The 27,290-nt window shown below is 49.3% G+C and overlaps 1 protein-coding gene across 2 annotated transcripts in view; it reads right to left on the bottom strand.

The window, feature by feature from the left end:
* Positions 1 to 366: 366 nt before the first annotated feature.
* The window catches only part of NOL6 (nucleolar protein 6), a 73,212-nt gene continuing 46,288 nt past the window's right edge, over positions 367 to 27,290 (bottom strand). For both annotated transcript variants that reach the window (XM_074953878.1, XM_074953879.1), the window contains exons 24-26: positions 12,133 to 12,333; positions 2,294 to 2,395; positions 367 to 850 (exon numbers count right to left, since the gene is read on the bottom strand). In XM_074953878.1, the coding sequence (XP_074809979.1) occupies positions 698 to 850; positions 2,294 to 2,395; positions 12,133 to 12,333 (456 nt within the window). In that variant the 3' untranslated portion in view covers positions 367 to 697. The remainder of the gene's footprint in view (positions 851 to 2,293; positions 2,396 to 12,132; positions 12,334 to 27,290) is intronic.

Genomic DNA, 27,290 nt, shown 5'->3' with positions numbered 1-27,290 from the left:
TGACCTCCTGTGGCAGTGAGTTCCACAGTCTAATTACACACTGCATGAAAAAAAAAGAGTATTTCTTTTTACCAATTTTGAATACTTCACCTTTTAACTTCATTGAATGTCCCTTTGTTCTTGCACTATAAGACAAGGAGAACAGAGGCTCCCGATCTACCTTCTCTAGCCCATTCATTGTTTTATATACTTTTATCATGTCCCCTGATTTCTCTTTTTTCACGATTCAACTCTGGATAATCTTGCTCTCTAACAAACTAACTAACTAACTAACTAGAGAGAGAGAGAGAGAGAGTGTGTGTCTTATGAGACACATGCTATTGGTGACAAAAATAAAAGCAGTTATTATAAATACCTCTTTATTATACTAGGAAATGCCCTTCCTGTTTTACATCCCAGCAGGTATTTGAGACATGGACATTTTATATAAACATTCACCATGAGGAAAAAATAGGAACATTTATGAACAATTCATCTCACCTTGAGATGATTTTGGTGAAGGCATAAAGAGGGGGTGTCTTATGTCTATAGAAATTATTATCCCTTTTCAAGGGGTGCAATGTTTCTGTGAATGAGAGGTGTACCAGATTAACAGGATTAGAGATATTGCTCATGAGTTTTCTTCCCCTGAACAGATTTATAAACAGAAAGGGTTACAGATATGGTACAGGAAGCCTAACAAGAGCTCTTGATGGTCTTAGATAGTCCATTTCTCTGTACGTGCCTCCACTGATCTGACCAGACCTTCTCCCAGGATCTCAAAGTCTTCTAGAATGGCTTCCACATTGGGAACGGTGACTAGCTCCTCACAGCTTAGAGATGCCATCATTCTTCCTTTCATGTTGGATGCCTGTAAGACACATGCATATGGGTTGGGCTAACTGACATCTGCATTTTGTGCCCAGCAATGCTGTATTCTTCTCCAGAAGTTAAATCTCTAATGCAACTCCTACCCACGCCTACCCTTCCGCAGTGAGCGCAACATGACAAGTAAATGCTGCCGCTGTTCGCTCTCACCACTTCTCCTCCAATCCTGTCCCCTTTTGCTAGCACTACAGTCACTTTTAACAGCTCCTGTTACAGTCAAGTCAGCTGCAAAATACAGTGTAAACCAGAAGGGTGCAAAAGCACCCTCTTCAGAGCATACACAACCAAGCAGCCCATCAATATAGCAATGATGCAATTTCCAAATCACAATTACCCCTTATATGTGCGCACTCAACACTGGAAAATTACTCACTGATGATATTAGGAGGTGGGGATGGACCCAGGAAACCGATGCACAGAGGGGGCCTTAAAGGTCAACGGGTCAAAGACAACGTGTCTGAGCTGCCTTTGCTTTGATCTGTTACTGGGAGTTAAGAACCCAATCCAGCAAGCTACTGTAGGCATGGAGTTATCTCACTGAAGTCAACAGCTATTCAGATGTGTAAAGAGAGGCATGGGCTTGAGGGCATCATCTCATTTCATCGCAGTGAATGACTAGATTTCCAAGCAGAAGCACTGCAGGGCAGCAAGTGCCCCAGGCACAGAGAGAGGAGCTACACTTGATCCTAGGGAATGAAAGGGACGGCAGAACAGCCGATTACTGTGGGCCAGTAATCACAAGTTTCTTTGAGTCTGATGAGTTCCTCGTATAAAGCAGCATGACTCACGTCCACACCTGGTGCATCAGACCCACCTTTACCATCCCCCAGGGACTCTCCAAGCCACACTCTTGTTCCCAAATAGCTTTGCACGTCAAACTGCATGGCACAAACCCAGCATGATCTTTGGGATCCCAGTGCTGCCATCCTGGACATCTACTGGTCAGTGGGAGCTACAGACACATGGCACTTCTGAAAAATCAGACCCTTGGGTGTCAAACTGGGCAACCAAAAACACAAGCTTCCTTTGAAAATGGGGCTCTTTGCCTCAGTTCCCCTGTCAATGGAGAAAGCACTCACCTACTCTCCAGGAGAGCTAAGGAGGGTGTGTGTGTGTTAGTGTTGGTCAAAAGATGTGTGTCTTCGGGGGTATTATTGCCTAGTGGGTAGAGCACTGAACTGGAACTCAGGAGATCTGGGTTCTGTTCCCAATTCGGCCACTGGCTGGAAGGCCTTGGGCAAGTCACTTCACCGCTCTGTGCCTCAGTTTCCCTGAGTGTCAGATGAGAGGATACTGCCCGCCTTTGTAAAGCATTTTGAGACCTGCTCTGTGAGACTAGGTGACACTAGTGTTACTACAATCCCCTCCAAACTTCCCACAGCACCAGAACAAACAAGACACTAAAAGCAGAGGGTCAAAAACTCACCTTGAAAGGCTGGGGCGCGAAACTGGAGGGTTTCCACAAAACTCCGATCACCTCCCCGCCATGCGAGTCATAGAAGAACAAGGCCAGGTCTCCAAAGGCCTCCTGGAAGAGGATTCGAAAGGGAGTCATTTCAGGTGTCAGAAATCACGTCACAAACCCTGTGTAATGCTCCCCAGGAGGGAGATGCACCAAGGACACTGGCTCACAGCCAGGCGGGATCCGGCGAAAGCCTCTTGAAAAGCAGATTCTACAACTGTTCCATGGATCAACACATCCCAACTTCAATTAAAATGACCTGCCCTCCAGGGGCTGGCCGCAGGGCAAACCCCCGACCCATCCTGCAACAGAACGATACCAACTCCAAGGCACTGGAGCTCGTCACGCAGGAGGGGGCGGGATCTGCCAGCCACCGACTCTGCCAGTAACAAAGGTCACTATGAGGCAGCAACACCAGGGAAACCACGACAATATGGAACAGCTCCCTGCAGCGTAAGGGAAGGAAAGAGGAGTGCAGCCAGCAAGCAGCCCCCAATGATCAGGGTTTCTCTTTTGCGTCCCACTGCACGTAAGGACAATATAACAGGCGCTTAGAGCCTGGTGAAAGGTCAGTAAGAGACTTCAACCTATCCCAGAAGATCTCCTCTAAACTAGAGTCCTATGTCCCTCTCGCTAGGCTGGACATAAACAGAGGAGACTGCACATTTAAGAGAGAGGTGCAGCCCACAGTGAGTACGGTTCCCAGCAGGCCATGCTCCCCTGGATCGGAGGCAGGGCCGTCTTGCAGAACCATATGGTCTGCAACTGGCCTGTGTGCCATGCACTGGCCTTCCTTGCTATGAAGTTTCCGCTTGAGTGAGGCTAACTCCTTCAGGATGAGAGACGTCTCGTTCTGCGGCAGGTCGCCCTTGAAAGTGGGGTAGGGAAGCCCACTCATAGCGCGTCAATCGCTAGACCAGGGCACTAATGAAGCTCCTTCCCGCAGTTCCTCTGCCCCCACAGCTGAGCTCCCACACAAATACTCCAGGTGCGCTGCCAGTACTACACTGAAATTGCAAAATAATCACCAGGAAAGACTCGTTCCCAGCAATACAGCACCTGGGGTCACGGTAACTAGACAATTCAGCTTCCTTTTAAAAGTTTGCCACTAGAACTGCTGTCATACTACGTGGGGCTCTGCACGGACTTGCTCTCATGGAATGAATACTTCAACAATGTGAATGACCCACCGCCTGCTCAGGCGGCTGCCTGGAACAAGGGTTCAGAAGGAACGCTCACGAACCACGATAATAGCCCCAGCTTGATTGCCCTGTGCCCACACGACCCAACTCCCAGTGCGGCAGGCGTGGGGGGGGGGGGGGGGGGACGACTGAGATTAGTAAACAACATCAGGTGTGGGTCTACCCAAACGCGTGCCACCAGACACTTGGGGAACAGGGATCAGATCTCAGACACAGGGATAGCCATGGGAGGAATCACAGAAGATATGGGTTGGAAGAGACCTCAGGAGGTCATCTAGTCCAACCCCCTGCTCAAAGCAGGATCAATCCCCAACTCAATCATCCCAGCCAGGGCTTTGTCAAGCCGGGGCCTTAAAAACCTCTAAGGATGGAGATTCCACCACCTCCCTAGGGAACCCATTCCAATGCTTCACCACTCTCCTAGTGAAATCTTTTTTCCGAATATCCAACCTAGACCTCCCCCACTGCAACCTGAGACCATTGCTCCTTGTTCTGTCATTTGCCACCACTGAGGACAGCCGAGCACCATCCTCTTTGGAGCCCCCCTTAAGGTAGTTGAAGGCTGCTATCAAATCCCCCCTCACTCTTTTCTTCTGCAGACTAAACAAGCCCAGTTCCCTCAGCCTCTCCTTGTAAGTCATGCGCCCCAGACCCCTGATCATTTTCGTTGCCCTCTACTGGACTCTCTCCAATTTGTCCACATCCTTTCTGTAGTGGGGGGCCCAAAACTAGACAATACTCCAGATGTGGCCTCACCAGTGCCAAATAGAGGGGAATAATCATTTCCCTCAATCTGCTGGCAATGCTCCTACTAAGGCAGCCCAATATGTCGTTAGCCTTCTTGGCAACAAGGGCACACTGTTGACTCATATCCAGCTTCTCGTCCACTGTAACCCCTAGGTCCTTTTCTGCAGAGCTGCTGCCTAGCCATTCGGTCCCTAGCATGTAGTGGTGCATGGGATTCTTCCGTCCTAAGTGCAGGATTCTGCACTTGACCTTGTTGAACCTTGTTGAATCCACTTAGAGCAACTCCTAGGGCCAAACTCATGGGAGCGGCTGCCAGGAACAGATTCATAGATTCCAAGGCCAGAAGGGACCGTTGTCGCCCATCTAGTCTGACCTCCCATAGAAGACGGGCCAGAGAACTGCCCCAAAACGAATCCCTACAGCAGAAACATCCCATCTTGATTTAAAAATGGTCAGTGACAGAGAATCCGCCATGACCGCTGGCAAATTGTTCCCGTCGTTAATTACACTCATCGTTATTCAGCTTCCAGTCAGGGATTGAGTTGTACTTTCCTCTGCTAGCTCTGCAGACTAAAGTCCACCACTTCTCCACAGAACGGTTAGAGCTTGGGCAGTGGCAGTACAAGTTTCCCACCACGGCCCTGCCAATATGACACAACCCGCATCCCCAGGAGGAGGAGACCCCCCTCGAGGAGTATAACAATTCCACGCCATGCCTAGTCACATCTCTGCTGAGACAGCCATCAAGCGGCTAATAGTGGGGTCCTCTGCAAGGTGGGTGCTTGCATATAAACTTTCCTAAGTGCCCCTCTACTCAGCTGCTGCCACTGCTCTGATATCCTTGTACACATCACAGTAGAAGTGGCTCTTAATGAGTAGCAGCCTTGCCAGCCATCTCAGAAAGGATCTTGTCTGTGCAGGGGCGGGCACGGAAGAAAGAACACATCAGTGTGGAAGGAGCAGGTGAACCAGGTTGGCATCCTTGGCACTGGAGCTGAGTGGGTGAGGACAGGGGCGTCTTAAGAGGCAAGAGAGGATAAAAGAGGAGTGGCAGAGTCATCAGGCCTGAAAGGCAGGGCTGTAAATCCGAAGTGGTGCCGAAAGGAGGGATTCAAAGCAGAGGGTGACGTGCTTGGCTTGCTGGGATGGAAATGGACTGATACCCGCCAGCTCATCCCATCAACAGGGCGTTCATTCAGGCTAGGCTAGTCAGGGGACATCTTGCCAAACCAGTTTTAAAATCAGTGCCTCCCAAACAAAATTACCCGCCCACACGTTCCTAGACGTGGGCAAATCTAGAATGTTCAGAGGTAGGTTGATACCAAATTCCTCTCGGATGAAAGGCTCACACCAGCAAAGGGGGACAAGCAGTGATGAGCTGCCAAAATCTTAACAACCGGTTCCCTCCTCACCCCATGAGGGGGGTCATGGCCCCCCCGCCCCCTGCCCCATCCAACCCCCGCACATTCCTTGATGCTCCCCGGACCCCTGTCCCATCCACCCCCCTCCCCTGTCCCCTGACTACCCCCAGAACCGGGCAGGAGGGTCTCGTGGGCCACCGTAGTGGGTGCCCACCCTACTCCTAAGAGCCAGAGGCACCTGCCAGGGGGCGAGGTGGGGAGTCCCAGCAGTGCTTACCTGGGGCAACTCCCAGGAAGCATCCGGCAGGTCCCTCTGGCTCCTAGGGGTGGGGCAGCGTAGCTGGGGGGGAGCACGGGGAGCAGCCACTCCCCCCACTGATCACATAAAAAATGGCGCCTTAGGCGCCGACTCCGTGGGTGCTCCGGGGCTGGAGCCCCCACGGGGAAAATTTGGTGGGTGCAGAGCCCCCACGGGGAAAATTTGGTGGGTGCAGAGCCCCCACCGGCAGCTCCCCGCCCTGCGCCCGGACCCAGCTCACCTCACCTCCACCTCCTCCCCTGAACGCGCTGCCCCACTTCTCCGCCCCCTCCCACCCCACCCGGCTTCCCACGAATCAGCTGTTCACGCGGGAAGCCGGGGAGGGCAGAGAAGCAGGCGGCTGCTTCGCACTCAGGCCCAGGGTGGTGGAGGTGAGCTGAGGCGGGGAGCAGTTCCCCTGCGCACCTCCCCCGGGTTACCTGCTGCGGCGCGGGCGGCCCTCCTCGCGCCCCCTCACCCCAGCTCACCTCCGCCTCCCTGGGCCTGAGCGGGAAGCTGCCGCCTGCTTCTCAGCCCGCCCCGGCTTCCCGCGCGAACAGCTGATTCGTGGGAAATCGAGGGGTTGGAGGGCGGAGAAGCAGAGCGGGGCGGCACGTTCAGGGGAGGAAGCAGAGCGGAGGTGATCTGGGGCCGGGCATGGGGCGGGGAGCTGCCAGTGGGTGCTCTACACCCACCAAATTTTCCCCGTGGGTGCTCCAGCCCCGGAGCACCCACGGAGTCGGTGCCTAAGGCACCACTTTTGGCTGGTTGTTAAATTTAGAAGCCCTTAGAAGCCCTTTTAGAACCGGTTGTCCCGCTTCTAAATTTAACAACCGGTTCCAGCTCACCACTGGGGATGAGCCCGTTAAGGGAATACATTTAAGCACACGTTGACTGTGCTGTGTGTGTATGTTTCAAGCCAGGGAAAGCCATCCCTCATAAAAGGGAATAAGGTCTCTGACAATCTGGAAAAAGCCCTGGTTATTCTAAGGGGTGAGTTCTCCAGAGTAACACACCGATGCCGATGTGCAGGGCTTGGAGGTGCTACACAGGCGTGTCTGGCTGGACGACAGCCATTAGCCTTCACATGATACAGCACTGAGACGGATTATTTCCCAGTAAAGTTATTGCTCTGTACATATATAGCACCTTTCCCCTGGGTAACAAAGGCCAGCACAGACATTAAAAGGGACAGTGTCTGGTCAAAAACCTTATTGAAGGGCAGATCTCTGAACCTGCGTTACTACCACCACCTGAAATCAGAAAACAGTTGGGTGGAGAGTCAGAAAGCCGCCTTGTTCAGCTACTTGAAAAATTACAGCCTTAAAAGGTCTAATTTATTATTTGCAGCCTCTGTGCTGTTTGTAGAGTACTTGTGTCTCACTAAACATGGAGTGTGAACGCAAAGGGGGTCGGCTTCCCTGACTGCCTCTCATGCTCTAGCCAAGCGCTGTAATTCTGAGGTTGCAAACACTGAGGGGGGAAGGGGGTAATTAAAAAAAAAAGTTTCCCCTGCAGTTTGGCTTTACAAGTCCATGAAAAGCTCTCAGTTAAATGATTTTAGGGAACCAAAATGTTGGTCTTCCATGACCTGGGAGCCTCTGATCTCAAGAACGGGGAAGGGAGGCCGGACTGTGGAGGGGGCGGATTTTCTGGAGAAGGGGTAGTAGTGCATGAAGGATGATTTAAAACTGTGTGACCTTGTTTTTCTAATCCTCATTCCCCCCCCTCCTCCTCTTGCTTCCCGGCTGCTGCTCTCGCTCATTGATTGCATCATGCCTGCCTTCAGACCGGGAGCTCGCTGGAGAAGGGTCTGTCTCTCACTTGGTCTTCGGAAAGAGCCCAGCACATCCACACTACTACAGCACAAATAATACATATACTAATTAAAGGTTTTTGTTCAGGGCTTTGAACACGCTAAATGCTCTCGTTAACAACCTGCCTCTAAATCCTAATTAAAATTAAACTGTAGCTATTTGCTTGAGATCCTACCTAAAAGCACTTGCCATTTGCACTCTGCAGGCCTCCCTGCCGGGATAATCACTCTCTTGACTGGCACTCTGAGGCTCAGGAGCATATCAGGAACTTGTTTTCCCAGGGTCAGTGAGAAGAGCCAGTGACACCGTCTAGGCAGCCAGCCAGGGAATTGTTTCGGTATCCAATGGCATTATAGAGGGAAAATTACACCAGGATTGGAATTTGCCCATAGAGATTGAAAGTCACCAAGAAATTTGGAAAAAAAAAAAAAAAAAAAGGACAAACAGAAAAGCTACCATTTTTGTGCAACACACTAAAAACCAATGGGTGGGTTCCCAGAGATTTGCGTGGGCCTGCCGACATACTGTTCCGCGTGTTCCAACCACAGAAGGAAAGCAGCCACGTTCTTTGGGCTGCATTAAATAAAAGGTTGCCAAAGGAGTCAGCGAATCGCACAAGATAGAGGCAGAAGAGCCCCACTGGGCCATCTCCCTGACAAAGGAAGAACTGTTCCGTCTAGTATTGTTTACTGGTGCACTGTCTTGTCTTGCAAATGTCGCACGTGACTGAATTTTCACTCCTTTCTTTGGAAGATTGCTCCACAGAATTTGTAGGGAGACAGTGTTCTGCAATTTCGAGAAGGGTGTTGCAAACGGTGGAGAATGAAGAGCACAAGTGACTAATAAAATCCTCTTAGCCGAGGTTAACCTCAGAGAGAATGTGGGAGAAAAATTGTTCCAAAATATGGGCGAGTATGTGTACATGCACACACCGACATCTTCCCGTCTAGTACGACTCACCGACTTGTTTTGCAATGTGACAGAGAATTTCCTAAAGCCACTTGCCAGATTCACCCGTCAGAGGGGCCTTTATTCAGAATAGAAACATTTCCTTTCTTCTAGAGGGAAGGGTCCACAGATTCCATCATATCCAGGACAAAAAACCTTCTTCATCCCCAGAAGTCTATTTTTTTCCTCCTCTCACAACGTATGAGCATGTACATTTGCCCACCCTTGCTTTAAGGCAGAAATAAAAGTTGCTTTGCAGTAGGAAATGTTCATATGAAAATTTCTGAATTTCACTATGTTCAATTACTCTTAGTTAATCCTTAGAGAATTCAGTGCATGGAAGCATCTCAGACCTACCAGGATCTTCAAAGGGCTGGCCACTCCCACCCTGCCCTGAGAGTTCTGGTTCTGACGCTCGGCAAACCGTAACATGAGAAGACTCACTGTACGGGGTCTGTGGACCTGCCCACCAGAAGGAAGGTTTTTCTTTTTCTTCTGCACACAGAAGATCCACAGACCCCTTACGGTAGGCTGTCCAGGAGCAGTCTGCAGTCAGGGAGGGTATGATATAACGAAACTCTACGCAGCTGAGTAAATAGACTCTTAATTTGTGGAACCACAGCGTGCAGAATCCTTTGCTCAAATGCTGCCTTTGAGAAGCTTGTAATACTCTGTAAACTTATGCACACTATGAAGAAAGTCCACAAGATCTTTCAGTCCAGGAGGTGGCCACTGGGGGAGCTCTGAGTTTCTGGCCTTGTAAACTTCTGTTTTGCACCATTTTATCCACCCGAACATCAATGGATGGAATAAAACAAAAGGAGTCAGTGATTTTCTGAACTCTTTTGTATCTTTGATGTAGATCTTCAACTCTCTCCTAACATCCAGGGTATGCCAAAGATTTTCAGTAGGATGTGGACAGAAAGATGGGAAGGACTCTCTTGCGTCCTCTGGAATACTGAATTTACCTTGGACATGAAAGCTGTATTGCTTCTTAAAACTCTGTCCTGATGGAAGGTGCAGAGCTGTGGTTCTACTGATGAGACTCCCAGTTCTGAAACTCTTCTTCCAGAAGTGAGTGCTATGTGAGAGCTACGAGCAAAACCACTTTTAAGGAAATAAGGACATTTATCACAGAGGTTCAAAGGGTTCTTAGTAAGCCATTTAGCACTAAGTTTAGGTACCAAGGGGGAATCCTGCAAATTGGAGTAGGGTTGACATGAGATACTGCTCTAAAAGATCTTGGGGGAACATGATCCCGTGTTTTCCTGTTGTCTGGAAGATACGGAGGTTGCAGTCACTTGAAATGTTAACATTTGAGGTTTAAAGACCAATGTGAGACCTTCGTTCAGGAATTCCAAAACATGTTTCACCTTAGCCTTGATAGGATCTATCTGCAATTCTTTACACTGGGTCTCAGATCTGGACCAAATCCTTCTTATGCCTTATTTGTTGAGCTTTTTCTGGATGCTAAGAGCATGCCTCTTAGGGGCTCTGAATATCCTTTTTTGTTTTAGCTGGAACCTCACAAATACAAAGAAACTAGATTCAACTTCCCTGGGTCGGGGTGGAGGATCAGTCCTCGTCATAGAAGATTCCATCAGCGTAGGAGAAACAAAGGATATTCTGCCTGCTGCACCAAATTTGAAGCCCAGGCTCTCCACATCCAAAGCAGGGCCACCAGAATTACCTCTGCCCTCTGCTTTGTATCCTCTGAACTGTGTTGGGGAGCACTGCAAATCGTGGAAAGGCAGACAGCAGCAGCCCTTCCAGCCACAGAAAGCGTGCATGCATGGCTATAGGTCAGTGAACCCTTCACCTGGGGGCAGAAAGTGGGAATCTCTGCATTAAACTGGGAAGCAAATGGGTGACCGAGGGCTCTGAGTATTGAGTCCAAGATCTCTGGGTGAAGACTCCACTTCTCTGGCTCTCTCCTGTCTGCTCGGTGTTTAACTATCCTCTTATGCCGAGAGCTCAGAAAGGGACAGAGGGTTCTTTTCTGCCCATGAACATAACAGGCTGGTTTCTCGTAACATGGCTGTGGACCTGGTGCCTCCTTGTTTGCTGACAAAAGCTACTTTAGCCGTGCTCGGACATCGTTAGAACATCTCTGTTGCTCAACTCTGCGCCTAGTGCTAGTAGGGATAGCTAACTGCTCTGAGCTCAAGCCAGTTAATGCTATGTCAAAGCTCCTTCTCCACCCATGCCGTTGTATGAATCTGTTCTTTGAATGAGCTCCCCTTTCTCTGAGACTGACATCGCCTGGAGAGAACTGCGGTGACAACTCCGAAATCTTGGGGCCCTATGAGTCTCTTGACTTCCAGACACCAGGAGAGGGATTTCCCCAAAGAGCCTACCCCCTGGATACGCAGAAGAGGTTTCAAAGTCCTTCCTTAAGAAGGGGGTCCATCTTCCCATCCATCTGGTCTTTGAGGAGGAAAACCACCCTCAGCTGGGATCACCGTGTCTTGTACTAGGGATGGATCTATGAACATTACTGTGCCTCTGGGCCAGTCTCCATTGCCAGGTGTGACACCAGTCTCCTGCTAATCGCATTCTGCACCATGATCTTCCATGCAAAGCTGGAAGCCATTCACAGGCCGTTCCGAAACCACAGTGCTCCTCGCACAGCAGCTGACGAGACAGGGCTGCATGCCTGCAAAGCATCTGCTGCCCAGATTGAATGCTGCTAAAGCTGCTGCCACGTGCCCACTGGGTGACTGACACAGGTAGGGTGATAAGGCCTTTGCCAGCATGCACTGGTGAAACGTGCTGCACGGATATCCTCTGTTTATCCACAGAGCAGGCTTCCCCTCGTTACCGTGCCTGAATCCAACCCTGGAGAGACCACCCTCCATGAGCGAATAAGGACTTCAGTTCCCACGGCCGATTCAATCCTTAGCTTCCCTGCTGAGACGACCACGGGGCCAATTAGTGCCAGCTGTAGTGGTTTCCATGTTGTGGACACCTGCAGCATCCAGACTCATGTCACACAGGCTACCCAACAGCCATCATGTGCAGCATCACCTAGATGTGGACACAGCCATCTCCCATGATCAGTCCTGTGAGCCACTCATCCCTCCCGCACCCTGTACTCCTCTTTTCTATCAGGCACCCGAAGAGAGCTCTCTGCAGTGATCCCACTGCTCCAGCACGGCCAGGTTAGGGGGCCAGAAACATTAAATTAACTGAACCAGGAAGACACTGTTAGAGCCATCATTTACACTGGGATTGTGAGGTCCCTACGCAGGGCTCCAGGTGCTATCTGCTATGGCAATTCTTTCACCAGCTGACATCCCCACTCCCGTGGACCAGGGATGCAATCACTATGTGCAGAAGATGGAGAGACTCCAGTATCCATTTCCTGCAGTGAAAGCAATCTGCACACAAGACACCCACATGCATCCCGGAGGCTCACCGCCACACTTACCCTCAGCTCCTGGAGATAGCACTGCACTGGATCATAACCCACCACTGGGAAAACGAGTGTCTTGACCGGAGCATCACTCTTCAGCATTCCCCGGCTGAATGACTTCGCCGGTCGGTCCACGCCCTCCAGGTGCCTGGGGATCTGCTTGGCATTCAGGTGGATAAGGATGTCATAGAAATCCAGAGGTGGGCGGAAGACCATCTGCAGAAGGGGAAGAGAGGAAGACAGAGGTAACACTGCTTGCAATATGCAGGATACAGTGTAGGAGCCTTGGATCTTATGCCCAGGTATCCCGGAGGAGGGAACCATCCCCCACCAAGTTCCTGGCATCATTAACTCTTCAATGTCCCATTCCGGGCCAGCATCTGTTTCAGTGCCTCTGCTGAAAGGGTTTTTTAATCAACCCAAGTGGTTAGAGTTAGAGATGCAAATAGCGTTTTAAAAACTTACTGTTTAAACTATTAAAATTGTATCGCAGGGGTCGGCAACTTTTCAGAAATGGTGTGCTGAGTCTTCGTTTATTCACTTTAATTTAAGGTTTCGCGTGCCAGTCATACATTTTAACGTTTTTTAGAAGGTCTCTCTCGCTAAGTCTATATATTATATAACTAAACTATTGTCGTATGTAAACAAGGTTTTCAAAATGTTTAAGAAGCTTCATTTAAAATTAAATTAAAATGCTGATCTGAGCGGCTCACGGCAGGGGGCTGGAGAGGATATGCCCCGATTCCACCCCCTTCCCCAAGGTCCCCGGAGCAGAGAGCGCGCTGCGGCTCCGCTTTTATCTCTCCCGCTCGTAGCCGCAGGGAGGGAGAGGAGGAGGGGCAGGAACCCAGCACGCTGGGGGAAGAGGCGGGGGGAGGGGGAAGCTTGCCTGCCCTGCAAGGAGAGCGCGGTGGGCGGGAGGGCGGAAAGGAGCAGGCCGCCGGGCTGGGCAGGATTTTTAGTGGCACGCTGCTGTCTGCCCAGGTCCGGCAGACAGCAGCGTGCCATTAAAAACTGGCAAGTGTGCCAAAGGTTGGGTTGCTGACCCCTGTTGTATCAGTTCAACGTTTAACTGCTAAGGAGTTCACAACAGAGGCGGGGAAGTAGGAGAGCAGGGGGGTTGCTGCAGCATCCCCATGTTCTACGTGGGGCTCCCCTGCCAGCCCCCAGCACACCCCAGGTCCCAGCTGCCAGGAGTCCTGGGACCATAGCGGAGTTTAAATGTTAATTGAATACATTACTGATAAGACTGAGGCTTATCAGTTAACATTTTACATCCCTAGTTAAGAGTAGAGGCCTGGGAGCTTGATCTAGTGACTGAAGCAGGAAGGAGTCAGGATTTCTGGGCCCTACTCGCAGCCCAGCCACTGACTTGCTACGAGACCATGGACAAGTCACCGAGGGCACGTCTACACAGCAAAGAAAAACCCGCGGCTGGCTGTGCCAGCCCACTCGGGCTCAGGGGGTCCAGGCTGCGGGGCTGTTTCATTGCTGTGTAGACAAGCTGAACTCTGGGACCTTCCCACCTTGTGGGGTCCTAGAGCCCAGGCTCCAGCCCGACCCCTGAAGTCCACACTGCAATGAAACAGCCCCATGAGCCCAAGTTGGCATGGGCCAGCAGTGGGTGTCTAGTTGTTGTGTAGACACACCCTTATTCTCTCCTTGCCTTGGCTTCCCCATCTGGGAAGTCAGGTTAATTGCATCTACCCCATAAAGCGTTTTGACAGCCTCAGAATGAAAGATCCTAAGAGCAACATATTGTGGTTACACCACCCGGGTCAGTGGCATGCAGTAGAGTAACTACGTGCATGTCACTGCAAACGAACTTTCCCTATGAATCAGATTCACATTACGGTGGAAACAGAGCAGCCCTCACTAATGGGTGCAGCAGGGGACAGGAAAACCCTCCAGCAAAGTCAAGCAACACGTGGATACGCTGACGAAAGGATTTAAAACCAGTGTCACAAACAGCATGTGAAGTTAAGTCGGGGTCTCTCTCGGTGTAGAACACTTCTGCACTACTTGCTCAGGGCATGTCTGTGAGAGTCATGACAGATTAAAGGGAGGGGGAATGGAAAGGATGTTAGATTATGCGTCAGCAGGCCATGGAAGAAAACGAAGCATCCTAAATGCATTGATTTCTGGTGGGTTGCGTGCTTCAGCTTCCTCTCTGAAAAGGGAACGAGAAGTTTGTGCCAAGTTCAAACAGAGGGAACAGGAAACAATCAAAAAACAGGATTCCTGGAACCATGCTCAATGCTGCCTCCCTCCTCTCATCAGCCTGGGATTTTCTCTCTGTGGCAAGGCCACTTGAAGCCAGCCATGAGGAAGGGAATAAAATGCACTGCCCAGCTGCTGTCGTGCAGTAAGAACTCTCTCACCCACACACAGTTTGAGAAGAGCTGGTCGCAATCTGGTCACATTGGATGATTGGTGCAGGAGAGAGGGCGGCTGCTTTCCACACATATCTGGGCTCCCTGGCCTGCTGAGAGACCTAGCCAGTATGTTCTGGCCAGGTGGTGGGGAGGGGCGAGCTGGGCTCTGCTTCTCACTCCCCGGCCCACTGAAGCTGGGAGCAATGCTGATCAACAATACCACTAGCTCAGAGGAGAGGAGTATGGGAGTCCCAGACCCTCAGGCAGCCCTGGCCAGAAGATCTGACAGCGGCCTTCTTAGAGACCAAGCATATCCTCTCCCATCCTGGCTGGGAGGCTGGTGGACCCACGGGGCTTCCTTAGTGTGTGAGACGAGGGTACGGCCCAGGAGACAGAAAACTGATTGTCCCTCTCCCAATGTCAGGGACCTTCAGGGGTGCAGTAAGGAGGCACCTAAAGATCATGGAGGTCAAGGGTGACATTGGCTAGGGAGACAAAGAGGATGTAGAGTGGTGCGGACTCCCAGCATCAACAGGCTCCCTGCAGAGGGCATAGGGAGCTGAACTAAGCTGAAGGGCATCTCTAGGGCTCTGTAACACAATGAGACAGCCGCCTCCCGCAGAACCCCCGAGCCACTGCGCCAGGGGACGTGAGGATTCCATCTCCGGCCTTCCACCACCCCAGTGCTGCAGCCAGTCCCTCAGAGGACAGCCGAGTCTTCGATCATGCACAGGCGGACGAGGGGACGAGTTTATTATTAACAGAGTGGAGCGATGCCGGAGAGATAAATATTTGGACAGAGAGGAGATGTGGGGATTTGGCCGCCGCTGTATTAAAATGGAAAAAGCAGCTCATCTGTGGAATAAATGACGTCGCCAACCACAGGCCCATCATCAGCACAGAAACGCGTGGGTTGAGGGAACGCCACCCAGGAAGGTTTGGGCTAAAATTACGTGTGGGGCTTAGAGGCTGGTCAGCAGCCAGGCTTTGTGGAGGGTAACAATTGGACAGCCTGTAATTCTTAGCAGCACCGTAGCCTAGTCTGCAGGACCAGGCAAAAGAGTTATTCAGACTGAGCCTCTTCCCCTGGGGGAAGCTGCCGCAGAGCATCTGCCAAGGTCCCTTTGCAGATGGAGGGCCTCCGGGCCTTCAGCTTGCTCCATTCGGCCTGCTCTGCCCTTAGGGAGAAGGAAGGTAAGAGCCTGGCGGGTAGTCCTGTCTAGAGAACAGGGCCCAGGGGTCCCGCTGCCCTGCGCAGCCCAAGGCAGAGTTCTGGGGCATGGACAGAGAACGTGGTGCTCAGCCCCACGACCTGTCTGAACTGCAGCCCCCAGTGTCTCAAAAACATGAGAACGGTCAGGGTGCAGCGTGGCCTGGTGACAGCAGCCAGTCCCTGCTCCGCATTCCATCCCTTCTGGTTCAGCTGAGGAGGGCACAGCTCGCAGCTGCATTTTACAAGGCGTTTTTTCTCCACGGCCCTGGAAACCGTGTCCTCTGATCTCCCCAGAGAACGTTACAGCTCCGACGGTATAAAAGCAAGCGTCTCCCGCGCTGCCCTGCTAAGGTGACTCAGGTCTGGAGCGACCACCTCTGAGACAGAGAGGAGAGTTCCATTTTCATAGCCCATGAGATCCTCAACTACCCTGTTGAAACTGCCAATTAGGGAACCCACGAATGCCAAGCCCCCTGGTTGGGGCATTGTGATGTTAACGCCCAGCCACAGGGAACCCAGTCCCACCAGCTCCTTTCACTAGCCACAGCTTCCCTTACCTCTCTGCTGTATCCTCCAACATGCTGCTGAAGTTTTGGTCTGAGAGTCAGATCAACCACATAGAGCTAATTTTCAGGTACTGCCAGACCCCTTCCAGCCAGTGTCCAAAGTAAAGGAATCTAATTTAGGCCACTCTACACAAAAAGTTGCACGTTTAACATCGTACAACATCACACCTTTAGTCGAAACAGGTTCAACTCTGGTGGGCAGACAAGCCGTTAGTCTGATGAGAGGGATTAGCCGCACTCTGGCTCTGCCTTTTGGTACGGCTGCCCTGCTCCTGTTGCTTGGCTTCTCTGTTACTGGAAGTTTGCAACCAGAGTAGCCCATTGTGCTAATCTCTTTGTGGATAAGTAGCCCTTTTGATCACCCAGGATACTACATCATCCATCCACAATCTTCTCTTTTTCTGCCTCATGTTCTTCTGCCATTAAACTTTCCTTCCAGTGCCCATAAATATACACCACCCACTAAAACCCCTTAAAAATGTACCCTTCAAATCAAATCTCCTTTTCCATAAGATCTCTAACTAGAGTTTGCTGATTTCCAATCACCTCCAATACTTTTTCATTGATTGTGCCATCTATCCATGATATTTTCAGAATTCTTCTATAACACCATACATCAAAGGATTGTATCTTCTTGATTCTTGATTGTTTGAATGTCCATGTTTCACAGTCATAATTTAACACAGACCAAAAGTAGGTTTCTAAGAGTCAGACTTTAGTCTTCAGATTTTTGTCTCTTCTCAGATGTTTATTCTTCCAGGATGTCTCTTTTGCTCTTATTATGCTTGTGCTAACTTTAGTATCCAATCTTCCATCTTCTGTAATAATGGTTCCTAAGTAGTAATAGTTTCTCACTTGCTGTACAGCTGTGTCATTCACTGGAATATTGCATGTTTTCCCAGGATCCTTGCATAACACCGTAGTTTATGTCTTGTCTAGAATTCTTTGAGGGGGTCAATAAGCATGTGGACAAGAGGGATCCAGTAGATAAGGTGTATTTAGTTTTTCAGAAAGTCTTCTACAAGGTCCCTCACCAAAGGCTATTAAGCAAAGTAAGCAGTCATGGAATAAGAGGGAAGGTCCTCTCACAGACTGGTAACTGGTTAAAAAAATAGGATACAAAGGGTAGGAATAAATGGTTAGATTTCAGAATGGAGAGAGGTAAATAGTGGTGTCCTCCAGGGGTCCGTACTGGGCCCAGTCCTATTCAACATATTCATAAATGATCTAGAAAAGGGGTAAACAAACAGTGAGGTGGCAAAATTTGCAGATGACATAAAACTACTCAAGATAGTTAACTCCCAGGCAGACTGCAAAGACCTACAAAAGGATATCTCAAAACTGGGTGACTGGGCAACAAAATGGCAGATGAAATTCAATGTTAATAAATCCAAAGTAATGCACATTCAAAAACATAATTCCAACTACAGATATAAAATGATGGGGTCTAAATTAGCTGTTACCACTCAAGAAAGAGATCTTGGAGTCATTGTGGATGGTTCTCTGAAAACATCCACTCAATGTGCAGCGGCAGTCAAAAAAGCTAACAGCATGTTGGGAATCATTAGGAAAGGGAGCGATAAGAAGACAGAAAATATCATATTGCCTCTATATAAATCCATGATACACCCACATCTTGAATACTGCGTGCAGATGTGGTCGCCCCATCTCAAAAAAGATGCATTGGAATTGGAAAAGGTTCACAAAAGGGCAACAAAAATGATTAGGGGTATGTAGTGTCTGCCATATGAGGAGAGATTAATAAGACTGGGACTTTTCAGCTTGGAAAAAAGATGACTAAGGAGGGATATAATTGAGGTCTATAAAATCATTACTCGTGGGAGAAAATAAATAATGAAGTGTTATTTACTCCTTCTCATAACACAAGAACTAGGGGTCACCCAATGAAATTAATAGGCAGCAGGCTTAAAACAAAACAAAGGAAGTATTACTTCACACAATGCACAGTCAAGCTGTGGAACTCCTCGCCGGAAGATGTTGTGAAGGCCAAGACTAACAGGGTTCAAAAAAGAACTAGATCAGTTCATGGAGGATAAGTCCATCAATGGATATTAGCCAGGATGGGCAGGGATGGTGTCCCTAGCCTCTATTTGCCAGAAGCTGGGAATGGGCAACGGGATGGATCACTTGATGATTCCCTGTTCTGTTCATTCCCTCTGGGGCACCTGGCATTGGCCATTGTCGGAAGACAGGATACTGGGCTAGATGCACCTTTGGTCTGACCCTGTATGGCCATTCTTATGTTGTCCCACTCAACTCTAGACCAGTGGTTCTCAAACAGGGGTCCAAGGCCCCGCTGGGGAGCCGCGAGCAGGTTTTGTGGGGGCTGCCAAGCAGGGCCAGCATTAGACTCGCTGGGGCCCAGGGCAGAAAGCCGAAGCCCTGCTGCATGGGGCTGACGCCCGGGCCCTGAGCTCCGCCACCTAAGGCTGAAGCCTAAGCCTAAGCAATATAGCTCTGTGGGGGCCACTGTGGCATGAGGCCCCAGGCAATTGTCCTGCTTGCTACCCCCTAACACCAGTTCTGGTTTTTACATGCAGAAAACCAGTTATTGGGACACAGGTGGGCCATGGAGTTTTTAATAGCATGTTGGAGAGGGCCTCAGAAAGAAAAAAGATTGAGAACCCCTGCTCTAGACTATACTCCCCTGCTACATTCATTTATCATCTCCACGAACTTCATCAGACATTCTGAATCAGCCAACAGCACTGTGTCAATCTCCATAGCAAATGTTATTAACCCATTTTCCATTCATCTTAATACCCTTTTCTGTTTCTCAATTAATTTCATAAAACACTCGCTAAAAATGTTGAATAAAGTTGGGGACATTATACAACCTTCTCTCACTCCTCTGAATCTCCATTAGATTTCCATTTCCATCTCCCATTACAAACCTCTTCTGACTCCAGCATCATTGTTTTATTACTCAGCATTCATTTCCATCAATCCCTACAGATCTTAATATAATGAGCTATTTGTAGTGACAGATTCTGTCAAATGCTTTTTGGAACTCAATGGAACACAAGTAGACTGGTTTCCCCATTTCAGCTGATCTTTCTAATATGTGTTTCAAGTTCATAATGGTGTTTATCGTGTCCTTTCCACATTTGAAGCTGTATTGTTGTTCACTGACTTATCACTCTTTCCTTGTATTCAGTCTTGAACAACTCACAGGAGTATCTTAGAGGCCTGTGATACCATGCTGATTATTCTGTAGTCTTTACAGTCCATAGCATTGTTCTTTTGGGGGATGTGGATAAACAATGAGGTTGTAAAATCTTCTGGCAGTTTTTCCCCATCTCAAACACATCTTTCATAACCTCTGGCAGGGCTTTCAAGCCTTCACTGCCTGTAGTTTTTAATAATTCAGCCAATATTCCATCACATCCTAGTGTTTTTCCATTCTGAAGTCTTTTTACTGCTTCCATGATTTCTTTATCCATTACTGGTGCACTTGGTTTTTTCAGGCCCATCGCCACTATATAATTCCTTGATATATTCTCACTATCTCTCATTCTTATCTTTAGGGTCTGTCAAACATTGTCCATTTATGTCCTTAAGGATCATACTGATCACCTTTCTTTTGTAATTAAAGACCCGTATCTTCTAATGCATCTTACTTTATCTTCATCCAATTGTTCAGTTTCATTGCATTTCTCATTCAGCCATTCAAACGTCGTTAATCTGCATTTATCCTTTATCATTGTATTAAATCTTTGCTATTCTTTTCCTGTTGTCAATCCGGGTGCTTTTACTTTCCCTCTTTTGACCAGCAGAGCAAGAATTTAATCTGGGATCAATGTTTTTTTGTTAGCTAGTAACATCTTGCCAACATGTTTATTTGCAGCTTCTTTACAGCACCTTCCAGATGTCCCCACGTCACTTGGTGCTTTGCTGAGCCACAAACATTGCTTAATGGGGGTCATTTTGCTCAAGCCTTTGCACGACGGATATACTTATTCCCAGCATCAGAAAGAATTTCCATGCCACTGCTATAGTGAAAAGAAAACTGAATTGGCAGCTAGATAAAGATTGACTAAATAAGACTATATATTACTTATATATCACTTGATCATTGCCTGTTAGGTTCGCTCCCTCTGGGGCACCATTGGCCGCTGTCAGCAGACAGGATACTGGGCTGGATGGATCTTTGGTCTGACCCAGTAGGGCCATTCTTATGTTCTTAAGGAAACTGCCAATTCCAACTGGCCCCAAAGAGTCCTTATTAAAATGAGTTTTCACAACACCAAAGACCAACAGAAATGTTTTGTTTTGTTTTTTTTTAAGTTTAACAACTAATGAGTGACAGGGGATGGATCACATGATGATGACCTGTTCTGTTCATCCCCTCTGGGGCACCTGGCACTGGCCACCGTCAGAAGACGGGATACTGGGCTAGATGGACCCTTGTTCTGACCCAGTAGGGCCGTTCTTATGTTCTTAACAAAGAGGGTATTTAAAAACAAAAAACAAACCTTCCTCTTGCAGTGTTTCCAACCCAAACATAAGAGCACTGAATGAGACCCCAAAAAGGAAAGTTGACTAGAAACTTATTAGACACAAAGGTGAAACAAACTAGTCTATTTTCATTGCCCAAACTGAGAGAAATGGAAAAAGTGAGGTACTAGTGTCAAAAATACATTTGACTCAACTTAAATATCCTAAGATGTTACTTCTAACATTGGCAGAGGAGACAGTTTTCCTGAGGTTTTATTTTCCTTTAACACACAGATTGCGATTTTCAAAACTGTCTCAGGGCTTCAGGCACATTTCTTCCACTGGTATTTATGGTGAGTTTCTCTACATTCCCTAAATTGCTTTGAAAAATCTCAGCTATGGATTTTTAATCTGGCTGAGGCCTGTTAAGCAAAACAGGGGGTTTCAAAAATATAGGCCCCCCCCCTTCATACTCTCTCTGTATCCATGAACAGTGCAGGCATTTCCCGCAGTGGAAGTTAATCTTTTACTTATCATTCATCACACTGGAACTGCTGGGAATGGAATAGAGGCACCAGCATTGCACAGTCTGGGAAAGACGCAGACTTTCCGAGTTGTTGTTAGCTCCGTTCTAATGGCAGCTGGTCAACTTCTTTGTTTTAAAACTAATACACTTCCCAGCACCTCTGGAAGTCTGGATTTCATATCCCAGTTTGATTTGCTCGGCACTGCCAACCCACCCAAGAATATAAACCAGGTCAGCGCAGCTGTTTCTTGACAGATTTGTGGGCTCAGGAATTTGTTCTTCTCTAGCTACTATGAAAAACTTCTCTGCTCTGAAGTCTTTGTGGTTCCTGCCTGTTGACCTTCACAGGTCGATATGACCCATTGGTTAGAGCAGAGAATTGACGGGTCCAGCCCTGCCAATGACGCACTGGGCAAGTGAGTGCATCTTTCTGTGCCTCTGTTTAATCACCTGTAGAAGGGGACAAAAACCTCTTTCACGTTTTGAAAGACTTAATTCCTGTTTGTACGTTGCTCTGTTATTATTCGTTACAATCTACATAGGCAAGACAGGCAAAGAGCAGCAGGGGAAACAGCATCACACAGAGGGGAAGTGACTTGCTCAGCATCACACAGAAGGGAAGTTACAGAGCTGGTGTCACGAACACCTCCCCAGTGCCCGGAGTGAACAGGTGACATGCAAAAAGTATCATTTAACTGTTCAGCAGTAAAACGACAGTGCTTCTGAATAAGACACGGTGATGACGTGGTGATGGCAGCATAGCCTCCCCCTCTCTCCACCCTTATCCCCACTTCCAATGGCTCCTATGGTCTTAATACAAATGGTTTTCCCTGCCTCCTTGCTAGCCCACATATAGGGCTTGTCCTGCCTCCTGTCAGGACAGGGCGCCATCGCGTGCCTCACTCAGGGAACCAGCCTCAGAAGCAGGGGCCGGAGCAGATCTGGCATGGAGCCGGGGGCAGCCAAAGAGAGTCAGGATGGCAGGGGAAGGAGGCAAGGGGGGAGAGGGGTTACATGAGAGAGAAGCAGATGAGGAAGCAGAGAGGGGGCAAGGCAATGGCTGGTGCTTTCTTTCAGCTGCAGTCCCTCTTAGTAGGGTCCTAGGACTGCAGCTAGATGGCCCAGCAGGTCAGAGCCCCCTTGGGCAGCCATTCTGGAAACCACACCGCTTTCAGTCACAGACTTACGAGTTTAGAAAAAGCTCTGCCCTCGTGCCCGGCCTGAGGGGCTCAGGAGCCAACCGGGCTGGATCCACACATCCCTACCCTGCATGCTGCCCTCAGCAGCGCCAGAGTCCCACCCTGGAAAGACAAGGCAAGCTTCACGGGCACTGCCCATGCCCACCTCCTTCCCCATGTCCTGCTTCCAGATGCCTTTTCTGTCCAGCTGAGTAATTTAATATAAAAGCCAACCCAAGCTAGAGGCAACCTCCTCATGGAAACAAAACAGCAGCCAACAAAGGTGGCTCCTGAGTTATTCTAGGCAACTTTCCACCAAGTTCAACAGGGAGAGATGCCAAGACACACGAAGAGCCAAACTCCCCCGTAAGAAGGGCCCAGGCTAACCGGGGAAGAAAGCTGTCAATCCCTGACCCAGTGGAATGCAGGGCCTCACCCAAGCTGCTAGAAGCCCTGCCAATTGCTGGCTCCATGGAACACCTCCACCTTCCTCTGCAGCAACATGGGCCGATGGAGTAACACAACCAGCCGTTGGGGGTAGGGGGGAAATAAGAGGGTGTGTGCACAAGGGGATTACAGCTGGAGCACTAGTGATAGCTGGAGTCCCAGCTGCCCGAGCTGTCCCACATTAAACATGACTTTCTGAAGTTTCCACTGCTCAGGCTGGAGCATTCCAGGCTTGGCTTCTGCCCCATGGAACACACACACAGAGTGTGAGAGTGAGAGTGTGTGTGTGTGTGTGTGTATGCGCACATGCAAAAATTTCAACAAGAATACTCGAGCTATTTCTCACGGGCAAAGGAGATTACAAATTCCTCGGTGTAGTGGGGCACCTGCCCCACTCCAGCAGAAAAGGAGTTAAAAGCAGCCCTGGGAGAGGGCTGCAGCAGGGGAAAGGATTAAGAACAGCTCGGGGAAGCTGACTGAATAGCTGACCACAGCTGTGGCCAGCTCAATTAGGGCCCAGCTGGCCCTGATAAGAGGGCTGTGGGCCAGAAGCTGGAGGTCTCTCACTCTAGCCCTGAAGTGGGAAGGGCTAGCTGCCTGGGAGCGAGGTACCCGAAGTGGAGCAGTGCTGGGGAAGGGCAAAGGGAGCTGGAGAGCGCCAGCCTGGTAAACCCCCAGGCTGCAGGCCTTGTGCAAGGCCTAAGGAAAGGTACTGGGGCTGCAGAGGTGCAGCCCGGAGACAGGCAGAGGCAGCTGGTCCAACCCCCTTGCCAGTGATGAGTAGCCATTACAGACTGCAGCCTGCCCCAGTGAGCAGGGGCTACATGATGAATGGCAGTAGCCACTGAGGCAAGGTAGGTCTAGAGGGTTGTCGGTTCCCCAGGGAGGGGAGACCCAGAGTGTGGGGGTACTGCTGGGGGCAGGACCCCGAGGTAAAGGGCACTGGGGTTCGTGAGGGACACGGGGCCAGTGGCAGGCAAGACACCGGCCTGCAGAGGGTGCTCCGTAAGCCGGAAAAGAGCTAATTCCCAGCAGGAGGCACCGCACCAGTGAGTCTTGATCTCGCTACACCCGGTATTTAAAAAAAATGGTTTTTTATTCCCTTTTAATTCTCACCCCCACCAGCTCTAACATCAAAGTAGATGGGGAGCACAACGACAAACCATGGCAGGGAAATGGACAGCCCCTCACGCAGAAGGCCCTTCAGCGATCCAGCAAAGGCTGGCTCCGACCTGGCAGTGAGCAGTCCAGGAAGTGTCTCAGCACCTTCAGCCATTTTTTTCCCCTATACGCCCCACCCAAACCGAAAAGGAAGTTAAGCGTAAACCTAAAAAAAAAAAGCCATTTTAAAAGCAGCTTCTAATTCTCGGCAACTCCAGAGGCCCAGTTTCAGAGGTTCTGAGCATTCATAGAATCATAGAATATCAGGGTTGGAAGGGACCTCAGGAGGTCATCTAGTCCAACCCCCTGCTCAAAGCAGGACCAATCTCCAATTTTTGCCCCAGATCCCTAAATGGCCCCCTCAAAGATTGAACTCACATCCCTGGGTTTAGCAGGCCAATGCTCAAACCACTGACCTATCCCTCCCCCCAAACAAGAGGGGGGAGGGACACCTTCATCGAGAGTCATCGGCAGTTGCACTGGTGCTCAGAACCTCGGAAATATCTGGCCTTGCTCGTCTCAAGGTAGGCACCCACAGTGAAAGTGCCCCAAATTAGCAGACCCCTTGAAAAATGCACAGCATCCATAAAACACCACGAACTGAGGTAGGAAACGTACAAGAGTTGGAAATTCACAGACATGGATGCCACAAGTTAACATGACCCCATATAAAGCCTAAGGGATCACAGATGCCCCCTTGCGCACACACACAAATCCGGAAGTCCTTACTAGCAGTGAAGTCAGAAATAACTAGGATACACTTATGTAGAACTTGAGAGCACAGACACAGAGCACAGAAAACAACACACATGCTCTAGGGCTGCTGGAGCTGCAGTTGTCACAGGAACCAATTCCCATGCTTTACATCTCCATTCTGAGGTGTCATTAACATTATTATTTTGCACTTAAAGTCTCTTTCCCTCGCCCCTCTTGGTTTCCTATTCTCTGCAGAAGTTGGCTGCCAGCTCCCACGCTGCCATTTAGATGAGTAAGAGGAGCAGGAAGGATTAAACAAAAGCCACTGTTTTATAGAGAATCCTTGGAACTGCACGCTGTCCCTGACCTGGTTCAAAAAATAAAACTTAAATTAAAGCTTTACCACAGTTTATTAAAACCCAAGATCAACTTGGACTCGGGAAGAGGATTCCCCAAGCCTCATACGGCAGTTACAAGAACACAGTCCAGAAAAACAAGACACATTTGTTATTCTTTAGTTGTACCTCTTACATAAAATTAAACCCCAATCCTGCAATCAGATCCACGCAGACACCTGTGTCTACGTAAAGCTTTTGTCTCCCAGTGAGGCTCAGTTCACAGACTCCAGGCCGAAGTCACTGACCACAGTGGGGATCCTCAGCCACATAAGAACCATTTATTTTTGGTTTCATATTTAAAAAGCTTGGTGTCTATGGTCTACCAACGCAAGTTTGTGAGCATTTTGCCAAAATAAACCCATAGAGCCCAACCCTACAAGGTGTGTAGGGCCAGTAATCACTCCTTGTTTGTACTGCAGTAGTGCACAGAGGTTCCATCTCTGATCAAGCCAGGAGCTGTACAAACAAACGCTTAGTAGCAGACAGACACTCCCCGCACTGAAACGCTGACAATACGAAGCGGCAGGACAGGCCAAGTGCTGGAGAAAGGAAGTGCTGCCGTCCTCGTTTTACTGAGCCCAGCTAGAGATGAAGGCCCAGGTTTTTAAGGCTGTTCAGGCGTTGCGGCACTTAAACGCGATGCTGATTTTAACGACGCCCAAATAGCTTTACAAAGCTGGGCCCAGGGCCACCCAGGATGTCTGTGGCAGAGCTGGAAATTGAACCCAGATCTACTGAACGCCAGTCTACTGTCTTAACCACAAGGCCAGTCTTCCTCTTACGCCCTGCTAGCTTCAATGCTCAGCACCTCCTGGCAATCAGGCCCTGGAAGCTTGCCACACAACACTGCAGAGGAATAAAATAGAAAATGTTTGGGGCCACATCCTGCTCACGCTTACTACCAGGCACAGGCTCAGATTTGCAGAGCTCCGCAGGGATTGCTCCGCTCGGGGCTGCAACACCAACAAACCAAAGTCCCACTGAATCCCCGTGACGCAGGCTCCGATGCCAATTTTGAAAATGAGACTTGGGCCTTGCAACACCCAGCACTGCAAGAGTTCAGAATCTGGGCCTATTCTTGGTGCTGTGACCAGTCTCATTAGAAGTCATTAAAGGCTGCTCATGATCAGATGCCCAAAATTTTCCTCCTCAATAACAACTTGCAGGCTCAATTAACGTTCTCCCTTTACACCACAGCATCCAAAATGCAGGTAATTCTACTGGGTAAAGCTCTGGGTAAAGCACTGGCAACCAACAAATTAACTTCCTTTGAAAACAAGAATTCAAGGAATAGGCAGCAACCAATGGGGCTTCCCCACAAGAGGCTGCTCAGAGACCGGAGGTTTAAAAACAGACCTGCTCTGGAAATGGAAAGTGGGGAGAGGGGACCAAACGAGAACTCACAGCGTCAGTAAAGGACTGCAGGGTAAAGATAAGGGCAGCCAAGTGAGCATCATGTGTTCATGCTAATCCAAGCAGGCTATGATGTGGTCTAAACCCTCTGGTTTGTTCGCGGAAAGGGGTGCTGGGGAGAAAATAAGTGTGAATAAATGATGAAGAGAATGGAGTTAACGACTCAAGTTGGTGAAGACACTGAACCAAATGACGTCACTCACACAAGCAGGGAGTCCTTATAAAAAATAGCTCCTATTCTCCAGGACATTCTGCATGGGTGGACCCATGTGCCTGCACAGACCCCACTGACTTCAACAGGGTTCTCGCCACACAGGGAAACCAGCAAGATTGGGGCCATAGCTCTTAACAGAGAGCAGATAAGAGGATCTGAGCCAATCAGTGACATGCACACGAAGAGAATGAGTAAACAAACGTATTGCACCATGGACGGTGACATTTGAGGAGACACAAGGAACTATGGATGGCGGTAGCATAGAAACAGGAAAAAGGAGACTCAGAACAGATCTTCAGGAGAGAGGAGTGTGACTCTGGCTATTACGATCGTCTAGGTCTAATCGGTTCTCAGCAACTCTTCAATTTGTTAGTGTAGACAAGACTTAAATATCACTGTTAATTAATTTTGCTGCTGATCGTTTTAGCAGGAACAGACAGCTCCTCTGGGCTTGTAGGAGGAGTTCAGGACTGTGAGCCGAGCTTAGGGCGCTTCCCACATGTACACGGTACAACCCAACGCTCACAT

The sequence above is a fragment of the Natator depressus genome, chromosome 5 (genome assembly GCF_965152275.1).
Source record: "Natator depressus isolate rNatDep1 chromosome 5, rNatDep2.hap1, whole genome shotgun sequence".
NCBI lineage: Eukaryota > Metazoa > Chordata > Testudines > Cheloniidae > Natator > Natator depressus.
Note: the sequence above shows the minus strand (reverse complement) of the source record. Positions and strands in the feature narration are given on the sequence as shown.